Source organism: Pristis pectinata, chromosome 24 (assembly GCF_009764475.1).
Source record: "Pristis pectinata isolate sPriPec2 chromosome 24, sPriPec2.1.pri, whole genome shotgun sequence".
Lineage (NCBI taxonomy): Eukaryota > Metazoa > Chordata > Chondrichthyes > Rhinopristiformes > Pristidae > Pristis > Pristis pectinata.
Genome location: NC_067428.1, coordinates 21,997,015 through 22,021,916, shown reverse-complemented (window position 1 = coordinate 22,021,916; position 24,902 = coordinate 21,997,015). Strand labels below are relative to the sequence as shown.

General features: G+C 41.0%; 2 protein-coding genes across 3 annotated transcripts in view; one reads left to right on the top strand and one right to left on the bottom strand.

Annotated features, from left to right (window-relative positions):
* The first annotated feature begins 543 nt into the window (after positions 1–543).
* On the top strand, positions 544–6,320 carry c24h19orf25 (chromosome 24 C19orf25 homolog). The gene is made up of 3 exons (XM_052037931.1): positions 544–607; positions 1,537–1,693; positions 5,575–6,320. Exons 2-3 carry the CDS (start codon positions 1,558–1,560, stop codon positions 5,775–5,777), a joined length of 339 nt encoding a protein of 112 aa, XP_051893891.1. The 5' UTR covers positions 544–607; positions 1,537–1,557; the 3' UTR covers positions 5,778–6,320.
* Positions 6,321–14,508: 8,188 nt separating this feature from the next.
* apc2 (APC regulator of WNT signaling pathway 2) overlaps positions 14,509–24,902 on the bottom strand; it is a 163,398-nt gene continuing 153,004 nt past the window's right edge. For both annotated transcript variants that reach the window (XM_052037592.1, XM_052037593.1), the window contains one exon: positions 14,509–24,421. In XM_052037592.1, coding sequence (XP_051893552.1) covers positions 18,607–24,421 — 5,815 coding nt within the window. In that variant the 3' untranslated portion in view covers positions 14,509–18,606. The remainder of the gene's footprint in view (positions 24,422–24,902) is intronic.

Below are 24,902 nucleotides of genomic sequence, written 5' to 3'. Positions count from 1 at the left end.
GTAATAACTTCCATAGGTATTAAATAGGAAGACTAATGAGGGCACATATGGGCCCCTAATAAGACATAAGTGGGACAACTTATCGTGGGGAATATGAAAATGGCAGAAGGATTAAAGAATTATTTTGTCTTTGTATCTTTTTACACAAAAAACCTCTGAGATACTGGAAAACCGAGGGTACAATGTTCTTCTACTCATTGAACAAGGGAGTAGAGCCCTCCTATGCACCCACTGGACCACTTTATATTAGGTTAGAAGTCGCCTAGTAAGAAAGGTTTAACTGTGAAGCGGTGGGAGGAGCCTGGTTCATCGAGCAGGCTGTGATCCTACGTCTGAATGGATTACGTAATGACGTTGAGCGGCGGAACGCGTCCTCAGTCCAGGGAGGGGCGGGGTAATGCAGAGCCTTCGCGTTTGATTGAGTGATGATGTCAGTAAGAGGCGTGTCATTTTCTGAGTTGATTGACAACGATGCAAGGAGGGGGCGGGCCGTTCTCCGGGTTGATTGAGCGATGATGTCAGGAGGGGGCGGGCCGTTCTCCGGGTTGATTGAGTGATGACGTGAGGCCGGTGCGGCGGACGGAGCTGGCGGCGGCGGCGGTGCGAGGTAGGGGCCGCTGAGGGTCGGGCGGATGCCGTGCTGCACCGGGACACCAGTCGGAGCGGGCTTCCCCATGCGGGAGCTACCGCCTGCGGTCTAACCCAGGCCCCTTCGGCCCTTCTCCCAGGGCTGGTGGACTGAGGGGTTCAGCGCAGGTCCGCGGCCTGCGGGGCGGCCCTCTGATGGGCAGTCGGTGCGGGGCAGCCTTGCTGCAGCAGCTCGCACCGGGCAGCGAGGTCCTGCCGACGCCGGGATGTGGAGCAACGCCGGCACAACATTGTGGGCCGAAGGGCCTGTATTGTGCTGTCCTGTTCTATGATTCTGTGAACAGCTTGACCTATTTCTGAAATTAAAGATAAGAATTTTCAGAACTCGGCTGTTTACAGGGAATAGTTATTAAAATTATGATTATACTCTAACTGATGGAATTCATAAAAGCAGCAACTTCTAATGGACTTCTTTCAAAGTTTGGTGGGGGAGCTCAGCGGGTCGAGCAGCCTCTGGGGGGGGGGGGGGGAAGGGAATGAATTCAATGATTCAATTCCTGGTGCAGGGTCTCGATCCCAAACGTCGACAATTCCTTTGCCCCCCACAGATGCTGCTCGACCTGCAGAGTTCCTGTTTTTTTAAGACCCGCCGCAGGGAAGGAATGTTGCTGCAGACGGCCGTGTCCCCTGCGCCTGCTGCTGCCATCCTGCTTGGTGGTAAAGGTCGCCTTTATGAACGGTGCTGTCCGGAATAACCGGTCTACGTGTTGTAGATAGCGTATACTGCAGCCGCTCTGCATCGGTGGAGGTGGGAATGAAAATTTAGATTGGTAGGTGAGGTGCCAATCAAGTGGGTTCTTTCGTCCAGGTCCAGGCATATTGTAATAAAACGTCGCTCTGTATTTGTGCGTTTATATTCCCCGTGTGTGTGCTCCTCGTTTGTGGAAGGCTGACGCATGAGGGTGTGGTATGACATCAAAAAACAAGAAGCGTGTCATTCTGCCAACTCGACCCGAGCCTCCGACTATTGAACAGATCCTGGAAGATGTCAGAAGTGCCAGACTGTCTGATCCAGTATTCACTTCATTCATTGAAGGCAGTGAAGGTATTTTAATTTTCATCGCAGTTTACAAGTTGTTTCATTCTTTACTCTCTATCATTACATTCACCATCTGTTATCTTCTATTAATTAATTTTAATATCTGAGATCCTTCTATTGGTGAATCATTCGAAGAAAATCTTTATAGGTAAAATTTCACAAGCCTTTCCTGCAACTGCTACATTGTCGGAAATAATGTTGTAGCAGAATTTCCTGAAACTGCCTTTTAATAACTGCCCTTCAACAGATAGGACGTGAGGTTTAATCCTACCCTAGGACTTCACAAAATCTGGGCTGACACTTCAATATTGTGCTAAAGAAATGCTGCTCTTTCAGAGACATTAAACCAAGCCCTGTCTCTGCTCAGGCAACATTTCAAAGAAGAGTCCTGGCCAATATTAATGTTTCAAATAATATTACCAAAACAGAATATTTGGATGTTATCTTGTTTATGGAACCTTGTTGTGCAAAGATTGAATTACAGCAATGATACTTAGTATTCCAAATGGCTTCATAGTTTGCTGAGATGATGTTTAATGGAAATCTGTACTTTAACGTTAAAGAAGTGCAGGAGTGAGACTTTGGTTTTTCACAAGACTATAAATATTTTAAAGTTGCACAGTGTGTTTAAATCAGAATATGCACTGAGCTTCAGCTTCACTTTTCCTTAAGCAGTCTTGTGCCATTTATTTGAGCCCCCTTAGGAGCTTACTTTGTACATTTTTTACCTGTTTTTCCCCTGCATACTTAAAACTAGCTTGCATTAACTCAAGGTGACTAAACTCCCTTCTGCCAGGCATGTAAAAACCACATCGCATTCCTCCTCATGCAACATGAAAGTGAGTTATTAAACTATTTCCTTCACATGACACTTGCACTTTCTGTGAAGTTGCACTCATCCAATGTCTTCCTTGTTCTCCATGGTAAGTACCAGAGTTATTTTTATATTAAATATAAAAAAAATGAATTTGCTGGTTTTCTATTAACTCTTGACGTTGAGTAGTCTCTTCCTTTCAAAGAAGATTGGTTTGTCTGGGAGTTTCCGCTTTGGTTACGGGCTTCATCTCCTTTGGTTTCACTATGTATGAGATGTGTTTACAATCCACTTCAGAGACCTGTATATACAAATCTAGATTGGGGACAGTGACCATTGCTCCATAACCTTTAAAATTGTCATGGACAGGGACAGGTGCAGAGAGGACAAGAGGATTTTTAATTGGGGAAGGGCAAACTACGAGGCTATAAGGAGAGAACTTGGGAGTGTAAATTGGGATGTCCTTTTTGAAGGGAAATGTACCATGGAGATGTGGTCGATGTTCAGGGATCTTATGCAGGATGTTAGGGATAAATATGTCCTGGTGAGGCAGAGAAGGAATGGCAGGGTGAAGGAACCGTGGGTGACGAGAGAGGTGGAACGACTAGTTAGGGAGAAGAAGGTAGCGTACATGAGGTATAAGCAGCAAGGTTCAGACAGGGCCCGTGAGGAATATAGGGTAGCGAGGAAGGAACTTAAGAAAGGGCTGAGGAGAGCTAGAAGGGGACATGAAAAGGCGTTGGCTAGTAGGGTTAAGGAAAATCCCAAGGCCTTTTTCAAGTACGTGAAGGGTAGGAGGATGGCTAGAGTAAAGGTAGGTCCGATTAAGGGCAAAGGTGGGAGAATTTGCCTGGAGGCGGCGGAAGTGGGAGAAGCTCTCAATGAGTACTTCTCTTCGGTATTCACCAGGGAGAGGGGTCTTGATGACGCGGAAGGGAGTGCTGGTAGGGGTAATGTTCTCGACGTTGTAGATATCAAGAGAGAGGATGTGTTGCAGTTGTTAAATAATATTAAGACAGATAAATCTCCAGGGCCCTGTGCCCAGGCTGCTTCGAGAGGCTAGGGAGGAGATTGTTGAACCGCTGGTAAGGATCTTTGAGTCCTCGTCGTCCAAGGGGATGGTGCCAGAGGATTGGAGGGTTGCGAATGTTGTCCCCTTGTTCAAAAAAGGTAATAGAGATAGGCCAGGGAATTATAAACCGGTGAGTCTCACGTCTGTGGTGGGTAAGCTGTTAGAAAGGGATAGGATTTATGAACACCTAGAGAATCATGGACTGATTAGGGACAGCCAGCAGGGCTTTGTGAAGGGAAGATCTTGCCTCACAAGCCTGATAGAGTTCTTTGAGGAGGTGACTAGGAAGATTGATGAGGGCAGTGCGGTGGATGTGGTTTACATGGATTTTAGTAAGGCGTTTGATAAGGTTCCTCATGGTAGGCTTCTTCAGAAGGTCAGAGGCCAAGGGATCCAGGGAAGCTTGGCTGTGTGGATTAGGAATTGGCTTGCATGTAGAAAGCAGAGGGTTGTGGTGGAAGGAGTGCCCTCGGATTGGAGGGCAGTGACTAGTAGTGTCCCGCAGGGATCGGTTCTGGGACCTCTACTTTTTGTGATATTTATAGATGACTTAGATGAGGGGGTGGAGGGCTGGGTTAGTAAGTTTGCGGATGACACTAAGATCGGCGGTGTTGTGGATAGTGTGGAGGGCTGTCGGAGCTTACAAAGGGATATTGATAGGATGCAGAGCTGAGCTGACAAGTGGCAGATGGAGTTCAATCCGGAGAAGTGTGAGGTGGTACACTTTGGAAGGACAAACTCCAGGGCAGAGTACTGGGTAAACAGCAAGGTACTTGGCAGTGTGGAAGAGCAGAGGGATCTGGGGGTTCATATTCACAGTTCATTGAAAGTTGCCTCACAGGTGGAAAGAGCAGCTAAGAAGGCCAATGGGATGTTGGCTTTCATAAGTCGCAAGATTGAGCTTAAGAGCCGCGAGCTGATGATGCAGCTTTACAAAACTCTAGTTAGGCCACACTTAAAGTACTGTGTTCAGTTCTGGTCACCTCATTATAGCAAGGATGTGGAGGCGTTGGAGAGGGTGCAGAGGAGATTTACCAGGATGCTGCCTGGATTAGAGCGTATTGAATATGAGGAGAGGCTTAAGGTGCTAGGGCTTTATTCACTGGAAAGGAGGAGGATGAGAGGAGACATGATAGAGGTATATAAAATATTGAGAGGAATAGATAGAGTAGACAGCCAGCGCCTCCTTCCCGAGGCACCAGTGAAGACGAGAGGGCATGGCTTTAAGGTTATGGGTGGGAGGTTCAGGGGAGATGTCAGGGGGAGGTTTTTCACCCAGAGAGTGGTTGGTGCATGGAATGCACTGCCTGGGGTGGTGGTGGAGGCAGATACATTGGACAGGTTCAAGAGCTTGTTGGATAGGTATATGGAGGAATGTGAGATGGAGGGATATGCGGGAGGAAGGGGTTAGGTAGTGTGAGGGTGGTTTGATGGACGGCACAACATGGTGGGCCGAAAGGCCTGTTTTGTGCTGTATGGTTCTGTGGTTCTAGTGTTACATTGTTGGAGGGGCATATTCTTGGATGAAGTTTTAAACCAAGGGTTTGCAAGTGGATGGAAAAAAAATCAAACAGGTGTTTTGAAGAAAGGGTGGAGGGATTACCCATTGTGTCTTGGCCAATATATAAACCTCAGTCTAGAACACTAAACATGCAATTGTCTTAACATTGGTGCTTGAGGGCACTTGCCTTTCGAGAAATGGTGTCACCCTACATAACAACAATGATGACACTAAAAGGTAGTTTATTGGTTGCAGAGCACTTTAGGAGGGACCTGAAAATCTTTTCATAAATGCATGTCTTTTTACTTTCAGGTAATACAGGTGAGATTGCCCTGTAAAGTTGCAACCTACGATATAACTTCATCCAATCATTCTGAACTCAAGTCATGTTCTTGATGTTGTTTTATAAAATGAAATATAGAAATAACATGAGATATATATTTTAGCAATGGGATTGGATGCCATTTTACTAAAACAAAATCCCTTTTTATTCCCCACAGAGATTGTGAGCCCAGTCCGAGTAGAAGTGTCAATGCCAGATGTGGAATCTCAGTACCAGCAAAGCAGAGAGTATGTTGAACTGAACAGGCGTTTACAGAAGGAGCTTAGTGAGTTGGCGGCACGGTGTGACCAGCTGAAGAAAGCAGGCGAACAGCTTGACCTAAGTATCTCTGAAATTAAAGATAAGAATTTTCAAAACTAGGCTGTTTACAAGGAATAGTTATTAAAATTATGATTATATTCTAACTGATGGAATTCATAAAAGCAGCAACTTCTAATGGACTTCTTTCAAAGTTTGAGTATGACTTCTCCCTCTGGTTTTGTGAAATGGATGAAGAAGTGGCGTTACGTATTTCTGAGATACTGCATGAACATGGCCATAAAGGATTTGTAGAGCACCAGGACCAAGTGAGTGGAAGACTAATGATAACAGAAATTACCAATGTTATCCAGCAGAGTAAAGTCACCATCATCATCTTGTCCCAGAAGTCCCTGAACAGCAGTTGGTGTCGGAAAGTATCTGAGTGGAATTTGCAGCAATACATTGAGAAAGGAAACAAGGTTCTCCCTGTGTATGTTGATGTAGACACTGTGCAAATTCCACCGGCTTTACGATTCCTTAATGGGCTTGGTTACGGCTCTAGATTCTTTAAAAAAAGATTGTTGGATAGTCTAAAACCAAACAAGAAATCATTTTGTAGATCTGCATTACACAAATAAAATTTCACGTGGAATGAGACAAATATCACTGGAGTACGTTTCAGATTTGTGCTTTGCTTAAACAAATTGCAGTGTGAAGATAAGTGATCACCAGAGATGGAATCAGATTGACATTATTTACAAATGTTTAACCTACAGTAGGTATTCTCACAAGTTTGGCAACGTTGATCTTTCCCATAATCAGATCACCAGAAATTTATCCCAAACTTTGCCGTGTACTATCATGGCCCTATAACTGTAGTTATTAATTGTTCTTCCATAAGATGGTTATTGTAATGTCACATGCTGCTGTTGCCCTATCTCGGTATTCTGAAAGATGGGTTGAATAATGATTTGTGACAAGGTTAAATATAATTGATATATATTTCATTCTTTCGCAAAAACAACTCAAACAAAATGGCCCTGGGAACCTGCCAGATGGATAAGGGAAAAAGAATGCTTTGGAAGGAACTGTGATAAGGTGTAACCAAAGGCTTTGTTAGAGAGGCAGATTTTAGTAGGAGTAGGAAGAGAGGCTCAAAAGTTTACAGAGCAAAGCCAGATCACAGTGCAGACTGGATGACCGCTTTGCAGAACATGCCTCATTCAGTCCACAAGGATGACTGAACTCCTAATTGTCTTTCAGTTCAATTCTGCATCCTATTCCCTCGGTCTTTGGCCTCTTGCCCTGTTCCAGTGAAGCTGAAGAAGCAGCATCTCATCTTTTGACTTGGCAGCATCCTGAGGGCTATTAACATTGAATTCAACAACTTCAGATAACCAGCCTTTCCAGTTTTTATTTCAGATTTCCAGCATTTTGGTGTTTCAATGTTTGTATCTCATAGTAGCAATGTTGTATTTTCTTTCTCTCTGCATTCATTTGTCTCCTTCAGAGAAATTGGCAGCAATATTGGGGGAATTCAACACCCTCTCTCAGCCAGAAACACCACCACCTTGCATCATCCAGTCCTCTCTTGGTCTTCATCCTATCACAGACATTTGCTTCATTTTCTACACCCTTCTGCTTTTTGTGCAAGGTAAAACATGTCTCTAACTTTCCTCACTTCTAGTGAATCATAAAGCTGAAGCTGGAACATTACGCAGGTGCTGCCTGACCTGAATATTTCAGCCATTCTGTTATTATTTCAGATCTCCAGCATCTGCAGCCTTTTGCTTTTCAATATTACAGCTCAGTTTCAACTTAAGACTCAATAAAGCAAAATTATACTTAATTAAGTCCTTATCTACGTAGCAGGTGTAAGATGACCTTACAATGTCTGTGGGTGTTTTTGACAGATCTGGACGAGAAACCTGAAATGTTATTGTTCCTTGCATTTATAAAACCCTAGTAAGCATTTTTTGAATAATAGCACAATAACTTTAAATTGTTCACTGATATGTATTGAACATTACTGTTGCACCTGGCATTGCAAATGTGATGTCAAAATCAACTGCAGTCTATGCCAGGAACAGGATTAGGAACTGTCTAGACAGATACTTGAATCACCAAGGCTAGGAAGGCTGTGGAACAAGTGCTGGTAAATGGGGTTAGTCTAAATGATTAATTGATGGTCAGCATGATGGGCCAAAGGACTTGTTTCTAGGCTGTGTGATTGTATAACTCTATGCATTCACTCTTTTGATGGCTTTGCTACACTAATGTTTATGGATCAGTCAAGACACAGATCAGTATGCAAACTCTCAAATCACAATATGCACAGAATATCATGACATTTTTACGCCTCTTATTTCAAAGTATTTAGTTTGTTATGTATACTTTAAAGTTAGTTTAATTGAAATTATACCTCCTAATGCTTGCAGGTATTATAATGTAAATTAAGTTTTACCAAAACCACATTGTATAAACTCCAAGCTGTCTTACTACCAATATTTTCTATGCCTGTCTTCTTAAAATGAAGTGGTACAAAAGAATGCGAGCTCTTGACGGTTAAGTGATTATATGGACTGGCCTGTACAATATGTAGCTACAGAGACCAGGAAGGTCTTGGGCTTAAATTCTGATGTATGCTATATTAGCTCATTTCAGCTGCGATGGGGAATTGAATGCTACAATTGGATCTTGCTAGGCCTTGTTAGTTACCCTCTGGCTAAAGGGGAGATTGACCATGGTTCATTCAGTGATGCCAGTTGGAACATGTATATGCATAGCTTTTGGGTGAGCATCTGAATTGAAATTAATGTGATGGTCCATCAGTTAAGTAGCTTTTCTGAGCCACCACTTGCGTGAAGTATATAAAAGTTGCTTGCATCCTGTAGAATGGTACCCTAACACTGGTCATTGTTAAACAACAAAAAGTAATTTAGTTAAGGATGAACATCTGCCTTTTAACAGCCATCCAGACGGCATGTTATCTCGCAGAACAGCTGAAGTCACAATTCCAAAGAGATTGATCAATAGCGATTGATTGATTTCTCTGGATGAATATAAGCATGAAGTGGATAATTGGTGAGTTCTTGTTTCAGTAAGACTAACAGGGGAAACTATGTACAACTTTGTGATGATAAATTCTGGAGTAAAATTTCAAGTGCTCTTGTAGCTGTGTGAACAGACCAGCAACTTGTAATCAAGTCTAAAAGGAACCAATTTTTGAAATAAATGGCAAAAACAGGTAAAGGAAGGACTAACAGCAAATAACGTCAACAAGATTACAACATGGGAGAGAAGACAAGTAAATTAATGTGAAACTTGGTTCCTTACAGGGTTTAAAGGTTTAGCAACATGCAGTCCTATATGAATAAGAGCCAAGGCCGGATATTGAATGTCAATGTCTGAATCCCGAATCTTATGGGAAGTTTACATCAGATCTACAGCAAATATCAGCAGCAAAAAAAGGATGTTCAAATTACTTTTTCTCTACTTTGACAGCACCTTGTTTTGTTCTGTATTCGTCACATTGATGTATTGTAATCAATAGAAGGCTAATTGGGGTCAGTCCAGTCCAATGGAGAAAGCTAACTTTTACTGAGGTTTCTGTGAATGATAATTAATTGAAAGCTGACCAGTTTATATTTTCCTTCCAGCATTAAAAGGTTAATGAGTGAGCCTGGTTACAGGTGAAATATTGTCATTTTTTCTAACTATTGCTGAACATGATTAAACAATAGAGGGACTTGAAGGATCCGAATTCAGTGGATTAAGGAATGGAAGCCAGTGGATGTTGGCAAGGAATGGGTGGCACGTTAATGGATCCTTGAATGGCAGCAGAATTCCGCAATACTTGGGAATTTTGTGCAATGAGGCTTGCAAGCCAGAGGAGAGGGTACTGGAGATAAAGTGAATGCTTCTTCCTGAACTCATACCTGGGGTGGGTGAAGAGAAGAATCTACAAATGACAAAGGCACAGCAGTGATACCGAAGTTGAACTGGTTATTTAGGTAAAGTGGATTATTTTCTTCATAGCATTCACTCAATTGGCGGGCTAAGTATCAGTAAGGAAGAATGAACATTAGTAATTGTACATCATGGATCATGGCTAAGTTCTCCATGGCAACCATTCATTTAGCATAGTTAATAAAATGGAAGTCCTGTTGAGCAAGACAACACCCAGGCTCGCGCATTTGTTGTCAGTAGAGAAAGTGGGCACTGTTTGTGGGGGAAATAAACTCCTTAAGGCATCTAAGAATTGATTTCTATGTCTCAGAACATCCAGCTACTATAGAAATATCATGTAATGTCATATACAGTTCTCTTGTCTTCTCACAATCCCAGTGATTATGGGTGATATTTAAAAGAAATACCATCTTACTGCACTAAAATATTCTACTGAGACAATTATAGCGATCTTTTTGGGTTCTCTCACTGAAATATGTTTCCTTTGCAGTACTATACATAATGCCACAAAGATCTAAAAATAGGAATGCAGTTTTGCCCTGCTCTAGATTATTTCTTTTACTTAACACACATTAACCTACTGAATCTTTATTCCCAATAAGATCTTATACCGTCATATTCTTAACCTTGCTGAGTTTACTATTTGGAGGAAGCAGTTTGATTTCATAGTGACTGTGATTACAACTTTTATTATATATTTTTCATAAAAATGAAAACTAATACTCTTTCAACATTTTAATTAAGTGAGAAAGGCATGGAATCGCTGAGTAAATCTCTTCGTAAATAACCAAAACATGCCTTTTTCTATTGCTGTATGAAATAATTAACATTCACTGCCAAATAACTTATTGCCCCCAAATGCTAAAGAATAGAAAACAGCAACAGTCAAATAAAAGGCAAAATATAATTAATTATTTTATCAAATTTTATTAAATTAATTATGTTGTTCAATTTAAATTTAGTTGTAAGGAATGATTTAGAATTGAAATATTGAATTGAGAGCTCAACAAAGACCAAATCATGGAAATTGAACCCATGTATAAATCGAGCATAAAAGCAGATTTACCTAGAATTGATCATGTTAGCTATCACTTCCATGTTAGAAAGTAATGCCCTTTGGGAAATTGACCCCAGCACTTTGTATGCGATATGCCTTAACATGGTTGATGTTTGGCCAATGTCAGTCACACATGTAATGATGTTAGTGGTTCATACAACAGGTTTCCTCCATCACTGTGGGAAATTGGAGCTTCTACCTGCAATCTACAGCTTTCACAGCTTACCCACAGTAAGGTTTGGAGCATGTCATGCAGGGACTGGAAAGAGGATGGATCTGCATTGTGACATTGATAATTTGCACAGCATCTACCTGCCAGCCTGAGTATCCAGTGGTCAGCATTTGGGTAAAAGAATCAGTGGTGTCCCTTCCCTGATCACAGCCTCTATACAAATCAATTCTCAGCTATGTTCTATGATCCCTAAACCAGCCCATGCCTCGCAGTGGCTTTGAGTTACTCATGCAAAGGGGTTGCTTGGGCCAAATGATCCAATGCTGGTCACAGACACATGGGAGGTATGTGACCTTCCCAGCTCCGTCCATTTTTGTTGCTGCAGATTCCAGCATCTACAGTCTCTCGTGTCTCCCTCCCATTTTTTTTTTCATTGCCATGGAGAGAGTTCTTTAAGCACAGACTCACTTTTCCATGGTCAGCAGGACAACGACTACAACCGTGAGCCTGACAGTAACTATACAGATCCTATTTGAGCACATGATTCTGTGGGCAAAATGCCATAGTGTTTCTTATAGTGTTAACTTTTCCACCACTTCATGATTTCCTTCAGGAGATCTGTTGGCATTAACCCCAAATGCAATACACATTTAATGCACCAAAGAGGGCAAGATCCAACTCCTAAGCGTTAATTTATGACTTGGCTTTCATTGACAACAATGACCTTCTATAATTCTATGTACCATGCTTCAACTTTCTATAGCATTTACAGCACAAAGGGGCTATTCAGTCCTACTGGCCCATGCTGATATCTATGCTTTCCACATACTTACTCTCACCTTTTTTATATGTGATGCAATTTGCACCAATTACTATTCAGTTCACTGTCATTTCTATTTCAGGAATTCCCACCTTGAAGGAATCCTATTCCTCTCTCCATCTGCCTCTTTTACTTTGTACACCCCAATGGTTTCCACTTCCCTCCTTGTCTTTGATAAGGTGTTGGCTAAAATTAGCTTCCATAGCCACATCTCTTTCCTTAATAAATGTCACTGCTTTCCATCCCTCCTCCTCTCTGACTCTTAAAACACACATGTTTCTCACTATTCTAGTTTTGATGCAAGGTCCTTGACGTGAAATGCTTACTCTGTTTCTCTCCCTATCTTTACCGCTTGACCTGCCGTGCTGCCAGCATTTTTTGCTTTTGCTTTTATTAACATAGAACATAGAACAGTACAGCACCATACAGGCCCTTCAGCCCACAATGTTGTGCTGACCTTTAAACCTCACCTAAGACTATCTAACCCCTTCCTCCCACTTATTCCTCTATTTTAAATTCCTCCATATGCTTATCTAGTAATCTCTTGAATTTGACCAATGTACCTGCCTCCACCACTGCCCCAGGCAGCGTGTTCCATGCCCCAAGCACTCTCTGGGCAAAATACCCTAACATAATGTTCTCTTCTTTCTCCCTTGTCTATCCAAGAACTACGATAAGTGCTTCCTCGACAGTTGAGCTGACTAAAGCAATGTTCGGTGCGGTAGTGTGTCGCAGGAGCCAAAATGTCACAGGCTTGAAACTCACCTCAGTGTCGAATTGGGTCATATCAAGCTGCAATAGTCTTGAATGTCTATGTTTAAGACAGGCAGGGATATTAACTAGTTTCCATTGAATGATATCTACAGGGAGTTGCCTATAAGAATGTTGGCAAACGACAATGTGATTCTGAACAGGAGAAAATACTCTGTGAATGGGCTCACATCTGGAGAAAAGGCACAGAGAGCAACAGCAGAAGACAGCCAGAATCGCTGGATTCCTGCCCAACATGAAGCAAAGCTTCCAAATATAAAATCCTAGTTTCTGATACCTTCAGCAAAGAGAGTAAATAAGTGTTCATGAAACCAGGATTCAAATAAATACACACAAGATGCTGGAGGAACTCAGCAGGTCAGGCAGTATCTATGGAGGGAAATAAACAGTCAACTTTTCAGGTCAAGACCCTTCAGCAGGACTGGGTCATCAGAAGGGTCTTGACCCGAAACGTTGACTGTTTATTTCCCTCCACAGATGCTGCCTGACCTGCTGGGTTCCTCCAGCATTTTGTGTGTGTTGCTCCAGATTCCAGCATCTGCAGAATCTTTTGTGTCCTCAAACAAAAATAGGCTGTCAAACATTCATATCTTTATATTACACCCAAAGCCAGTTTAAGCTAAAAAAAGGAAAACTCTTTATGACATATTTTCTGTTCAATGTCATTTCCCTTGTGCCTAAGTAGTAAATACAGGTGTATTAATTTGGCTTTCATTTTTACAGCATAACAGAGCATTCTTTCTATAAGATAAAAGATGTAGATAAACACGTGGAACCTTGAGGTTATCTGCCAGAATATATAATTTTAAACAGAATTCTCGAAGTAAGAAAATAAGAGGAGGTCACAAAGTTCATCTGAAAAATGAGAATTATTCACCAATTTCAGTTTTCATTGAGGAAGAAGTCCCTCCATTATGATGAAGACCATTTGGAAAGCTGGAAATAAAATATTGAAGAATAACTCTGGGTGAGACCAATGCAACATTTCTCCAGATCAGTCAGCAAATTTTCTTTCTCAGACCAGGGGTTTGAAGTTCCCCAGCATTTATAACTTAATGTTGTTTAATTTCTTTAACTTCAGGTACAGACAATGACATGTTTTTAATAACAATTTTCTTAACCCACTTCCATCATGTAATTCTAAAAGCATGTTTTGTATATCACTTGAAGTGCCTGTTCCAGATGAATTAGTATGCAACGCCATGCTAGTGAGTCCTTAATTGTTGTGGTTGGTTGACCAGAATTGTAAGAGTGCCGAAACACAGAAAAGTCCCTTAATTTATGCCTATGTTGTACTGAGTGTAAGGTTGTAAATCGTCCAGGATTGTGTTGGAGTCACCAGGAACTGAAGATTGTTGGAAGCAAAGGCACTGGACCACTACAAAATGCTTGAACTACTCAACACATCTGGCAGCCTTCATTGTAATTTGTATTTGCATGACCATCCAATGATTCTGAGAGTTCCATATCTGTGAATGCTCAGCAAAGGCAAGATTGTGCTTGGCAATGGTGTTCTCAAACATGCTGCCTTGGCTCTTGTATGAGATGAGGGAACAACCACATATAATATCAATAATGACAACTTTCACTTGTGTTGCACCTTTAATGTAGTGAAAGGTCTCAAAGTGTTCAACTGGAGAGATATAAGATAAAATTTATAATTGAGCTAAATGAGATTTAAAAGACTTGTGACCAAAAGCATAGCTAAAGAAGCGGGTTAAAAGGAGGAGAGCGAGGTAGAAAAGCGAAGAAGTTTCAGAAGGAAGTTGAGCAGCTGTGGGCTTTGGCGGTTTAAGGCACAGCTGCCAGTGGTGGAGTGATAAAACGCAGGGAAGAGGAAGAGGCCAGAATTGGAAAAGAGCAAAAATCAAAGAAATGAACACTTCCATGAGAATTAATTGGGATTAGATGGAGAATTGTCACCACTGCACCTGTATATTCCGGAATAAAAAGGAATGCATTATGTCAGCTCAACAGTTTGGCAAATAAAGTAACTGAGAGCCAAAACTAGCACCTAAACTGACACAATCTGGCAAAAATAAATGCAATTAACCACTAACAATCTGAATTATATTTTTTTAATGAGACAAACAATTGAAATACATGACTGTTATAAATATATACACCACAATTTTCTGATATGCAAAAGTGCCTATTTGCATATTTGTTCAGTAAAACATAAGTCCTTTGCCACGGCAGTGATAAAATAGCATTGGGTGTTATCCTGGGATTTCATTAGGCCCATTGCTTCTTCAGTAGCCAAACATTGCCATCTTCATTCTGTTTGCACTACAGTTAAATACATTTTCTGCCAGAATCTGGTATTTGTTATACCAAAGAAAAACACACATATTACTTGTACTGTACATAATTGGCAAAGTGTCAGTCATGCCTGCGTTGAATATGAAATTTTGTCCTTCAAAATGAGATGTTTCTACTTGAAGGTTAAAGATAACCAAGGATCATACATTTAAGGACTTCAGTTTCATTGCCATTGAAACCAACCTAAGGAATTCAACAGGCCTAGGATTCCTGTGACATATTAAAGAAGGCATGTTTTAAGTGACCTATATTCAAACAAAGATCAAGCATATGTGAATATGCAAGTATTGATTTTGACTTTGAAAAATGCAGTCTTTGATAAAGTATGACATCCAGCCATTTTGGACCCAGACACAGAAATACAAACATACAACTGCAGTTTTTTTTTTCAACAACTTAATCTCCTGCGGAGTTAAGTAGCAATATTCCAGTGGCGTGGGATTAGAGAGCGAGAGTTAGACCATGGCCCACAGATATAATTTTTATACATTTTAAACTCATTCCATTCTTGTATTCATATGACAATTGGATGATTATACTCAAAGTTCAACAGAACATTTGGAAGAAGAGAAATGGATTTGGTTGCTTTAAAGAAGTTTTTCTGCAACACAGGAGCTAAGAGACATGAAAACCAAGGTGCTACCGCACTGCCATTGATTGGAGGTCTTAACTACACTGTGACAGGTTAACACAGGCAACTTACAGTATAAATCTGAAATTTATATGAAATAGAATTGACATGAGTATGACAAAAATATAACAGGAAGTACAGTTTTATAGACAATGATTGCATGTACATATGAATTTTAATACTTTATGAATAGTGGAGAAGGAAATAGTGATTGATTCCTAACCTTCTTGTTAGATATGAGTATATTGGACTCTACCATGATGCCATTAAAACCCTCACTGCATACGCATACACAGGAAGGGAGGTCACTTAAGCAAGAATGCAGTGGACACCATAGAATTAAACTCTAGCCAAAATCAATGGGAACATCAGGAGAGATGATATTAACACCAAGTATCGTCTTCATCCACAGATCAAAGTATCTTCATATAATATGTGCATTTCTGCATTACTAAGGGCAATAGAACATATATTTAACATTGGAAAATTGGTCAAATTACTGGCTTCTAATATGAATTGAAACCACAAGTACAATTTTTTCAGTAAACTACTGTTGAAATAGCAAGTGATCCAAGCTTACTTTGTGTGTGTAGTATTCCAGTAAACTAAATTCACTGAGTGTATAAATGATAGTGCTATTGGTCTAATACAGATAATGCCCTTTGCATTAATTTAAGTGAAATTGATCTTATTACATTATCTCTAGCAAAACAGGAGTTTTTTTAATGGATGACATTGCTCTAGTTTTGCTGTACATACTCATAGTGAAGATACAAGAATAAATCCTTGAAATGACTTTGTGCAAAGATTACCATACAAACTCAATTTGATCATTTTAACTGAACAAAAAGGGCAGAAAGCTGACAAGATTCTGTGGAACACTGACTTTACACCATCCTTAGTGTCTCATAAAAGCAGAGTAAATTTGGGAAGGAAATGTACTCAATATGGTTATTTCCCCTATAAATGTGTTATAACTAAATTAATTATCTGCAATAAATTGCTTAACAAAATAAAAACTGTGTTCCTTTAGTGCCTTATTATGTCTCTCAGATCACACACAGTTAACTAGTTTGAAGCGCGGTGAACCCTGAATGGGCAAGCCAGTCTGCATTCAGCAAGAGATGAGCATTCTGTTTATCTGTTTTTGGCAATGTCAGAATGGCTATTCTTTCTTGTACCACAAGGTCTTTAACCCCACCTGGAGCAAGCAGCCTGCTAGCAACTAATCCAAACAATTGACATCTGGGTTAGATAAAGGAATTAACAGCAGTGTGTTAAACCTTCATGTACTCATCTGCTCACAGTTCCATTTACAAACTTATGTCTCTTGAATATAAATATCACTACAAAGATACTGATTTTAATTCTTTTTAAATAAAAAAAATGTCAGTTTTATCATTGGATTTTCAGAACTTTCCGTCTAAAATAACAATGTATGGTTGATGCTCCTTGGTCGAAGTTTGGTTATGCTGTTGCATTTCCTACGAATTCTTAAGGTTTAACTTTGTAGCATTTGATATTTTAAGTAAAATTTTCTGCATTTCAAGATGAGGAATGGTGGGGATGCATCTGAGAGCATTGGGGTGGTGGTGGGGTGGGTTGCATAGGAGACCATTTGCAATCAGCAAGAGCACCAAGTAAATGGAGTTCAGCATTTAGAACCCTGCCTGATACTCAACTGGATGCTGAAACAGAGTGTGCCCACCAGTGCATTTATTTCCCACTTTAGCACCCTTCTTGGTCTCTTTGAAGGACAGTCATTTTTTCTGGTAATAACAAAAGATTTTCAGGCATTACTTGTTGTGAACCCTTACATCTATGGGTGAAGGTGATCAGCCTAAATTGCATTAGTCTGAATGCAAGAAGATAAACACAATGCAGATCCCTTCATTCGACCCAAGCTTTCTAAGCTCCATGAACTTCTTTAAATGCACCTTTAGACTGAAACAGTTCAATGGATAAAACTATCAATTTATATCCTTGTTCATGCATAATTGCTGCAAATAAATGTAATCCCGAACAGCACAAAGTCACAAGGGGAAATAATCTAATTCTTACAACTTTGTAACATTAGACATAAAGTAAAGAAAAACTTCAATTAAACACCTTGAATACATTCTCAGGAAGTAATTTTCATTAAAAAAAATCTAAGTAGACATGGTTGGAAATTAATAGGGTCCAGTTAAAATCCTGTTCTTGTTTTGCTATCAATTGATTGCAAGAACCAATCAAACATTCTCAGTACATTCCTCTTCATAACTTTGTATTTACTTCATTGTCTGTTAATTATGGACAAGGAATGAATTATTAATGATTTTTTTTTCAATATCTGTCCTTAGCCTGTTTGTCCTGTACTTGTAAGCTGCCTAGTCGGAGAGTACTGCTTTACAAGAGGAACCAAGTATAGGCCTCCACTGAGATCAACAAAGTGCTGATTCCTCATTTCCCTCCTTCCACTTAAACAGTCCGGGCTGGACAACATCAATTCTTTAACCAGTTCTCCAATAATCATGGTAGAGATGTATTTGGCAACCTTGAGATTTTTTTCTGGGCTAACTTTGATCTTAACTGACAAATAAATTCGTTATAGATACATTGGTCCTTCAAAAATTGTCAATATAAGTTGAAATATTCATTGAATCTGCAACAACTATTGGACATTTAGAAATATGATTAGCTTTATATATATATATATATATATGTATATTATATATATATTAATTATCTTTGTTCCTGAAGGAATTCAATCATGAACTCCTCAGCATCTCTGATTAATCATGTGTATTAGCCACCTAAGTAGTTAACTAATATTTTCAGAGACCATCTTGAGCTGAAACCGATCAAAGTTTGCATGATACCTTATCATTGGAACAATGCATTTTCTTATGTTCACAGGTGCAAATGAATCATTTGTTGCTGTGTATCACCATTTGTTGCAGTCAACTAATATTAATATGTGAATACTAACATTGTAGATAATGTCACAGGTGGAGGGACTTCACCTCGTAACGTCTTTCAGTCAGTTGATAGTTCCATAATAAAATGGGCGATGGTAGAACTAAAGTATATGACGCATGCATTTGTACCTCAATTAAAGCTGTGCTTGGTGTACATTTATGAATGAATGCACCATTCATGGGTTTTATCACTTGAAGTGAAAACTGCAAAGCAATCAAGTACTTAAGCCAGTGTTCCATTTGGCTTTCAGCTTTGCACCTTAGCTATTGTTTTTTCATTAATAATAGGTGCTCGAATCTGAGGTGGCTGCAGAGATCCACTGTCAGATTTTATTGTCTTGGGGCTGGGTATATAGTTGAAAGGAGTCACTCGAGCAGCTCTGCTTGGAGAACCATGTCTACTGGAATTGAAATGGTTATGACCTGGGGCTGTAGTGTGGCTCTCAGTCTCAGATGAAGTGGTTATATTGTTCCTCATAAGTAACACTGCATCAGGTTCCTGTTCAACTGAATGGATACCATATATAGTCTCTAAGCTTTTCCCAATAAATGGCCTGCTTCTGGTATTCCTGGGATTAGCTTGTTGAAGGTGAGGGATGAGGTCCAATGTGGGTGACGTGCTTGAATTTGTTTTTGTAATGGGAAAGTCTTCAGTCTGCACAAAAGCATCACTTGTTTTAGTTTCCACAGCTCCCATTTTGCTTAGCGGTTGCTCAGGTTCTGATTTATTTACCAGTGCCATTGCAGAAGGTGGGAGAGAGTTGCTGAGAAAATATGGAATGTCTTCATCTTTGATTCTTCGCCACGTTCCTTTTAAACTTGGCTGACTCTTTCTCATTTGTTGTTCTTTTTGTTTGACAAGTCTATCAGGTCCTCGAGGCTCCTCTTCACTCTTTGTCTTGTCACTAGATTCTGATGATGCTGAGCGAATGGAAGATGGGCTTGCAGCCCTCTGTAACACATTGATGTGAGGGGAAGATGAATATCGTTTAAAATGCTCATGCTTCCAAGCAGCACTGTTTTTCACAGGAAGCCTCGAGGGGCTTTCTGAGCTTGGCCTCCTCGACAGTTTCTCATTTTGGAGTGCCGATTCTTTGCACGTGGCCTTGCGCTGATTCACGTTCACGTTAGAAACTGGTTTAGCAACTTTTAGCCCCTGGCACTGTGAAGAACGCAAGACAGCTGCCTGAAAATCTGACTTGCTTCTCCTTGGTGATGCAGACTGAGACAACGATGAGACCGACTCAGATGAAGAAGCTTCAGACTTCTGCCTCTTCAGAAGGCCGGGGGACTCCTTGATGAACGTCAGCTGCCGCACAAAGTTGGACTTATCTGATTCACTGCCACTTGACTTTGCTGAGGACATTCTCACCAGGTCCAGCCGGTTTGGTGGCATGACCTTCTTAGAATCTTGGTTCTTATTCGGTACAGCAGTATCATTCCTTTGAAAGGTTGGCAGCTTTTTTGCTGGAGTTACCTGCTTAGTTGGTGCCTGATTGTTTGATGTTTGGACTGGTGACCTACGAGTGATTTTCCCCGATGCTGGAGATCTAATATTTGGAGTGGAAGGCAAGGAAGTGACTTGAGGTCTCGGTTTCTGGTCAATTTTATTGATGTTGGCCTTTGTTACAAGTGGTGTTCCTTGCTTATTGGGCTGTACAGATGTGGTCAAATTCCTTTGCGGCTGCCTGGATGGTGTTGAGTTCCTTGATGATCCCCCGGAAGGACCCCTTACTATTCTTGCAGGTGGAGTTACACTTCTTTTTGGTAGGGTACTGTCAACTTTCTCTGTTGTTTGTCCAGGTCTGTGCAAGCTTCGAGATCTAAAAGCCTGGTTAGGACTTTTGCTAGAAGCATTATTCTTAGGCATTGTTTTCTTTGAAGAAATGCTGGCACTGTTGGACTTTTTCCACATATCAGGCATGTAGATCACAGTCCTTCCTCTGAAGATCACTGGTAAACTCACTGCTCGGGACGGTTGTTTAGGTATGTTTGAACCTCTGTTGGTGTTGGAGGATTTACCTGCAGTTGCTTTGTGTTCAGTCAGCTTCTTCCCTTCCTTAGCAGCACACTCTGCACCCTCTAAATCTCGGGTTTGCTCTTTTTGAGTCCTTTTTTTGTCCTTCCGCTCAAGTGTAAAGTGGAGTGTTGATCCGATGGACAACCCTGACACAAATGATAAAATGGAATCAGACTCTGAGGAAGGTTCCCTTGAAAGACACGCTGCTGCCTGATGCAAACTGGTGACTATGGAATTGGCACCTTCTTGAATGGCTTTCCACTCGATACTTTCCAGGTCAGGAGACGTCAGGTCTGACATTGAGCTACAAAGATCTTGGCTTGCATCATTCCTTTGCTGCAAGTCCCAAGCAATGTTCATGCCAGTGTGGGTTTGTGCATTACCTTTTTGGCTTTGCTTTGCAGACTTCTCAGACTTTTGTTTTGAAGAGTGTTTCCTCTTCTTTGGCATTGCTGAGCTGATGCATTTCTGCAGGAGATCATCTTCTGAATCGTAACTCAAAGAGCTCGGGGAACTATCCCTTGTTGTTGGCATGGATGAGTATCCATTGGTGAAAGATTTGGAAGCAGAAGCAGAACTTTGAGATTTTTTCCTCGATTTTACAAATGATTTCCGTGTCTTCGTTTGAAAGTCCTCCAGCTCCACATCACTCAGAGAGCTTAGCGAGGAACTAAGGGAGAAGCAAAGTGGACTTTCATCTGTAATCAGCGCCCGTTCATTCTTACTGACTACACCAGCATTTTTGAACTTCATGCTTGTCTTATAGTTGTGGTTTGGTTCATTCCTTGCTTCTGCGTTTTGGTTGATGACCTTTTCCTCATAGTCACTTTTCACTCCACTTTTCTGTTTGACTGTATCTTTTGTGATACCTAGCCTACCTAATGAGTCATTTTCATAAAAGCAATAAACAGCTTCTTCAGTAGGTGTAGTGTGGCGCATGGACTGAAAGGCATAGCTTCCATGAATGTATTCTCCACCAGAAACTTCCATTCTTTGCTCACCTTCTTCAACTCTCTTACAGTTGTCTTCATTTTTATCCAATTTCACCAGGTGCCGTGGTGTGGTTTGTTCCTTCCTTAAGACATTTGCAGTCAATCCTGACTGGAATCCAGGAACATTATGGCTTTGACATTGCTGCAGAGGTAAAGAGTTCTGATTTCTTTTTTGAACCTCCCTTTGGTTGAGATTAATAAACAAATGCGATTGAGCTCTTGGGACTGAGCTGGAATGGGGACACACTTCATTTATATTTAAATTGTATTTATTCCCTTGTTCAAGGCTTTTCTCATGCATTCTAATAGATATTGGTACTTCTAGGTCATCAGTGTTTTGTCCTTCTGCAGGAATTAGTTCTCTCCTCTCAGTTATTTCAGGCCTAACTTTTGCCACACTGGGTGAATCCCTTTGTGGATACTCCAGGGTCTCATCACTGAGAGAGGCTGAGCTGGAAAAGTTGACTGGAGTCCCTTCAACAGAATCGGAGTATGAGGAATCTTCTCTAAAGGTATCATTTTTGGAGGTGCTTTGCCCAGCTGGATCTAGCTGAGAATGAGCTGGCAATAACATGTAAACTGGCAGCTGAAGTGACTTCTTCGATTGCAGCACCTGAGTGGACAAGCCAGAAATGAGTGAGGTCTTCACCTTTCTAAACTTGGTTGGCATCGCAGAGTTAATACATTCTTTCAGGATTTCAATGTCATCATCAGAGTTTTCCAGGATGCTATCCAGCTTATCGGCTTTCTCCATTCCATCAGCGTTCCGTTCCTCTCTAATGTCTTCTCTCTTTTCTTGTGCTAAGCAGTTGAAACAGCTCTTTTCTTGGAGAAGAGGCATCAACTTTAGTTCAATGTCCTTCTGAATATAGGGTTCATGAAGGGTGAGTGCACTCAGGCTTGAAGCACATGAGAAGTTTTCATTTGGTTTCTCCAGAGTGAAATACAGCATTGTGTCAATGTCTGGAGGAAGTTGAAAACGTTCCTTGAATTCGTTGATGTCCATGTGCTTCTTCATCTCACTGTCCCATTGATTATTGGCTTGACTGGCATCTTTTTCCAATTGGTCCAGCAATGGGGTTTTGCTTCTACTAGGAGGCATGGTTTGTCCAGGGCTGTCAGGTAAATCACTGGGGCTGATTGTACCACTTACCATTTCACTGCAAGGGTCACTTTGAATGGAACTGACTATTGATGGACTTTCAAAGCTTCCAAGCGAGCTGACTGAACTACACCTGCTTAAGACCAGTGGGGTTTCTTGCAAGTAATTATCTGATGGACTCGAAGGGCTGGAATCCATATTTCTGGAAGCTGCCCTTTTCTTTATCAAAAACTTTTCATGCTTTGGACAAGGTATTTCAATAGGCTGGGATGTACTGCTAAATGAATGATCACTGGACTTGAGTTGCATCTCTTCTGTAGCAATAGACTCATCACTTACAGTCTTTTCAACTGTCAGTGGTGATTCTTTCTCTATGCCAATTATTTCCAGGGAAGAATCACTGTCAACATCATTTTCACTACCAATTTGCACATCCAGGGCATTTTCAGCAGATGAGAGGGATGACAATGAACTGCAGCGTGAAAAGCAAATTGGAGTATCTTCCACACAGTAGGTTTGTAAGGTTTCCTGGTCATTGGAGACTGGCGTACAAGCAGATGTGCTGGAGAGGCCTTGACTCAAGTCTCTAGTACTCTGTGAAAGTCCAGAATGGGCCCATGCCTGTCTTCTGTTTGTCAAACTCTGAGGAGTTAGGGAATTTCCTGGGCTTGGGCTAGGACTGCTTCTTGTTGTGACAGAAGGCATGTGGGGCCTTTCATAAAGGGGTGAGAATTGTTTCTTACTTATCTCATCAGTTTTTCTTATCCCCCAGGCATCATTCCATGAGGTTTTGGATTCTCTGGAACTTGGCTGTCCATCAGAATCTTTTCTATCCATCTGATGGTTCTCTCCATTCTTTAGGTCCAGATTAGTTGGTCTTTTTTGATACATCGGAAGCTCTTCCTTATGTTCTGTCCTTGAGGATTCCTTAGATGAACTCATTTGACTTTTTGTGTCGCGTTCACCGGTGCTATTAGTACACTCTAGACTATCACTTGACAAGTTGGTGTAGTCTGTCCTTGCACCCAAGATGCCTGGCACTTTTCCACGATTTTCACGTTTGCCTAAATTAACAGCGTCTGCAAGGTGACGGGGTGATGAAGACTTTGTCTTGGGTTCATTCAGGTCATCTAATGCAGACTGCCAGTCAATGCACTGATCTTCAGAGCTAAGACTAAAGCTGTCTTCTGAGGATGTGTGCATGTTCGACATATCTTCCACTATTTTGTCAATTCTGGCTACAGTTGTGGATATTTGGTTTACCAGTCTCTCTGCAGCAATCGACACATTGTCAGTGGCAGGATTGAATTTTTGAACATCCATTTGTTTCCCATCAAGATCTCTTTCTGACTCTGAGCATCTTCCGGTACTACGGCACCGGGACAAGCCTTGCCCTTGAAGGAAGGAGGAGTTCAGATACATGGACAACATGGACAAGCCTCCAGTTTCTAATCCAGTTGGTATATTGGGACCTTCATCATCGTCAAAGCATCCAGAGTCTGAAGCATAATCTTTGGCCAGACTTTCAATATGTCTAAGAGGCTTGTTAATATTGGAATGCTTCGGACTAAGTTTCTCAATACTATCAAATGTCTCTGCTAAATGTTTAGCATCTAGTTCAGCCTCTAGAGCTTTCTGCTTCCTCATGTACAAAGAAGGCATGCAAGACCCTGGGGATATCATGGTGGTATCCTTGTATTTTGCTGGGCGGTTAGTCAACAGATTCCTCAGGGCAGCAGCACTTCCCATTGCTATCATCTTGTGTTTGGAATGGATCAGGTTCCTCAGCATGCTGACAGCCCCCAGGTCCCACAGTAGTTCCTGGTCTTTTGAGTTCCGAGCTGAAAGATTCCACAAGGTTCCACAAGCATTGCTGACAATGGTCAAACTGTGGGACTTCAGATGTTGCAAGAGGGTCTGCAGGCAGTTGTAGTCACGTAGACATTGCCTAAAAGATAAATCAGCCTATTAAACAGATTGAATAGTTTAATTTTTATGGTAAAACAGCTAGAAAAGAGAAAATAATCTAAATGTGTTTATGTTTTGAAACAAGGTTATGAAATTGCAGGAACAGTCCATTCTATGGAATCTTAGAAATTTACAACACAATAAGAGGCAATTCAGCCCACTATGCCAATGCTGACTTATGTTACGGACTAGGTTAGTTTTTAACACTGATACATGACTCGGTGTGTTTCTTTTGTTGCTGGGTCGTAACACCTAGTAGGCCAAGTGGTGCTTTTTATAGGTGGTAAGGGTTTTTTTTCTGTCTCCATCACCATTTCAGGCAGAGAGTTTTACACCGCATCATTCATTGAGTAAAGGCAAAGAATTTCCCCAGATCCTGCCTAACTCTTCTAACAATTAACAATTCTATGCCCCCTTGTTATTGTCTTCTCTGCTAAGGGATAATAGTTCACTATTGTTCA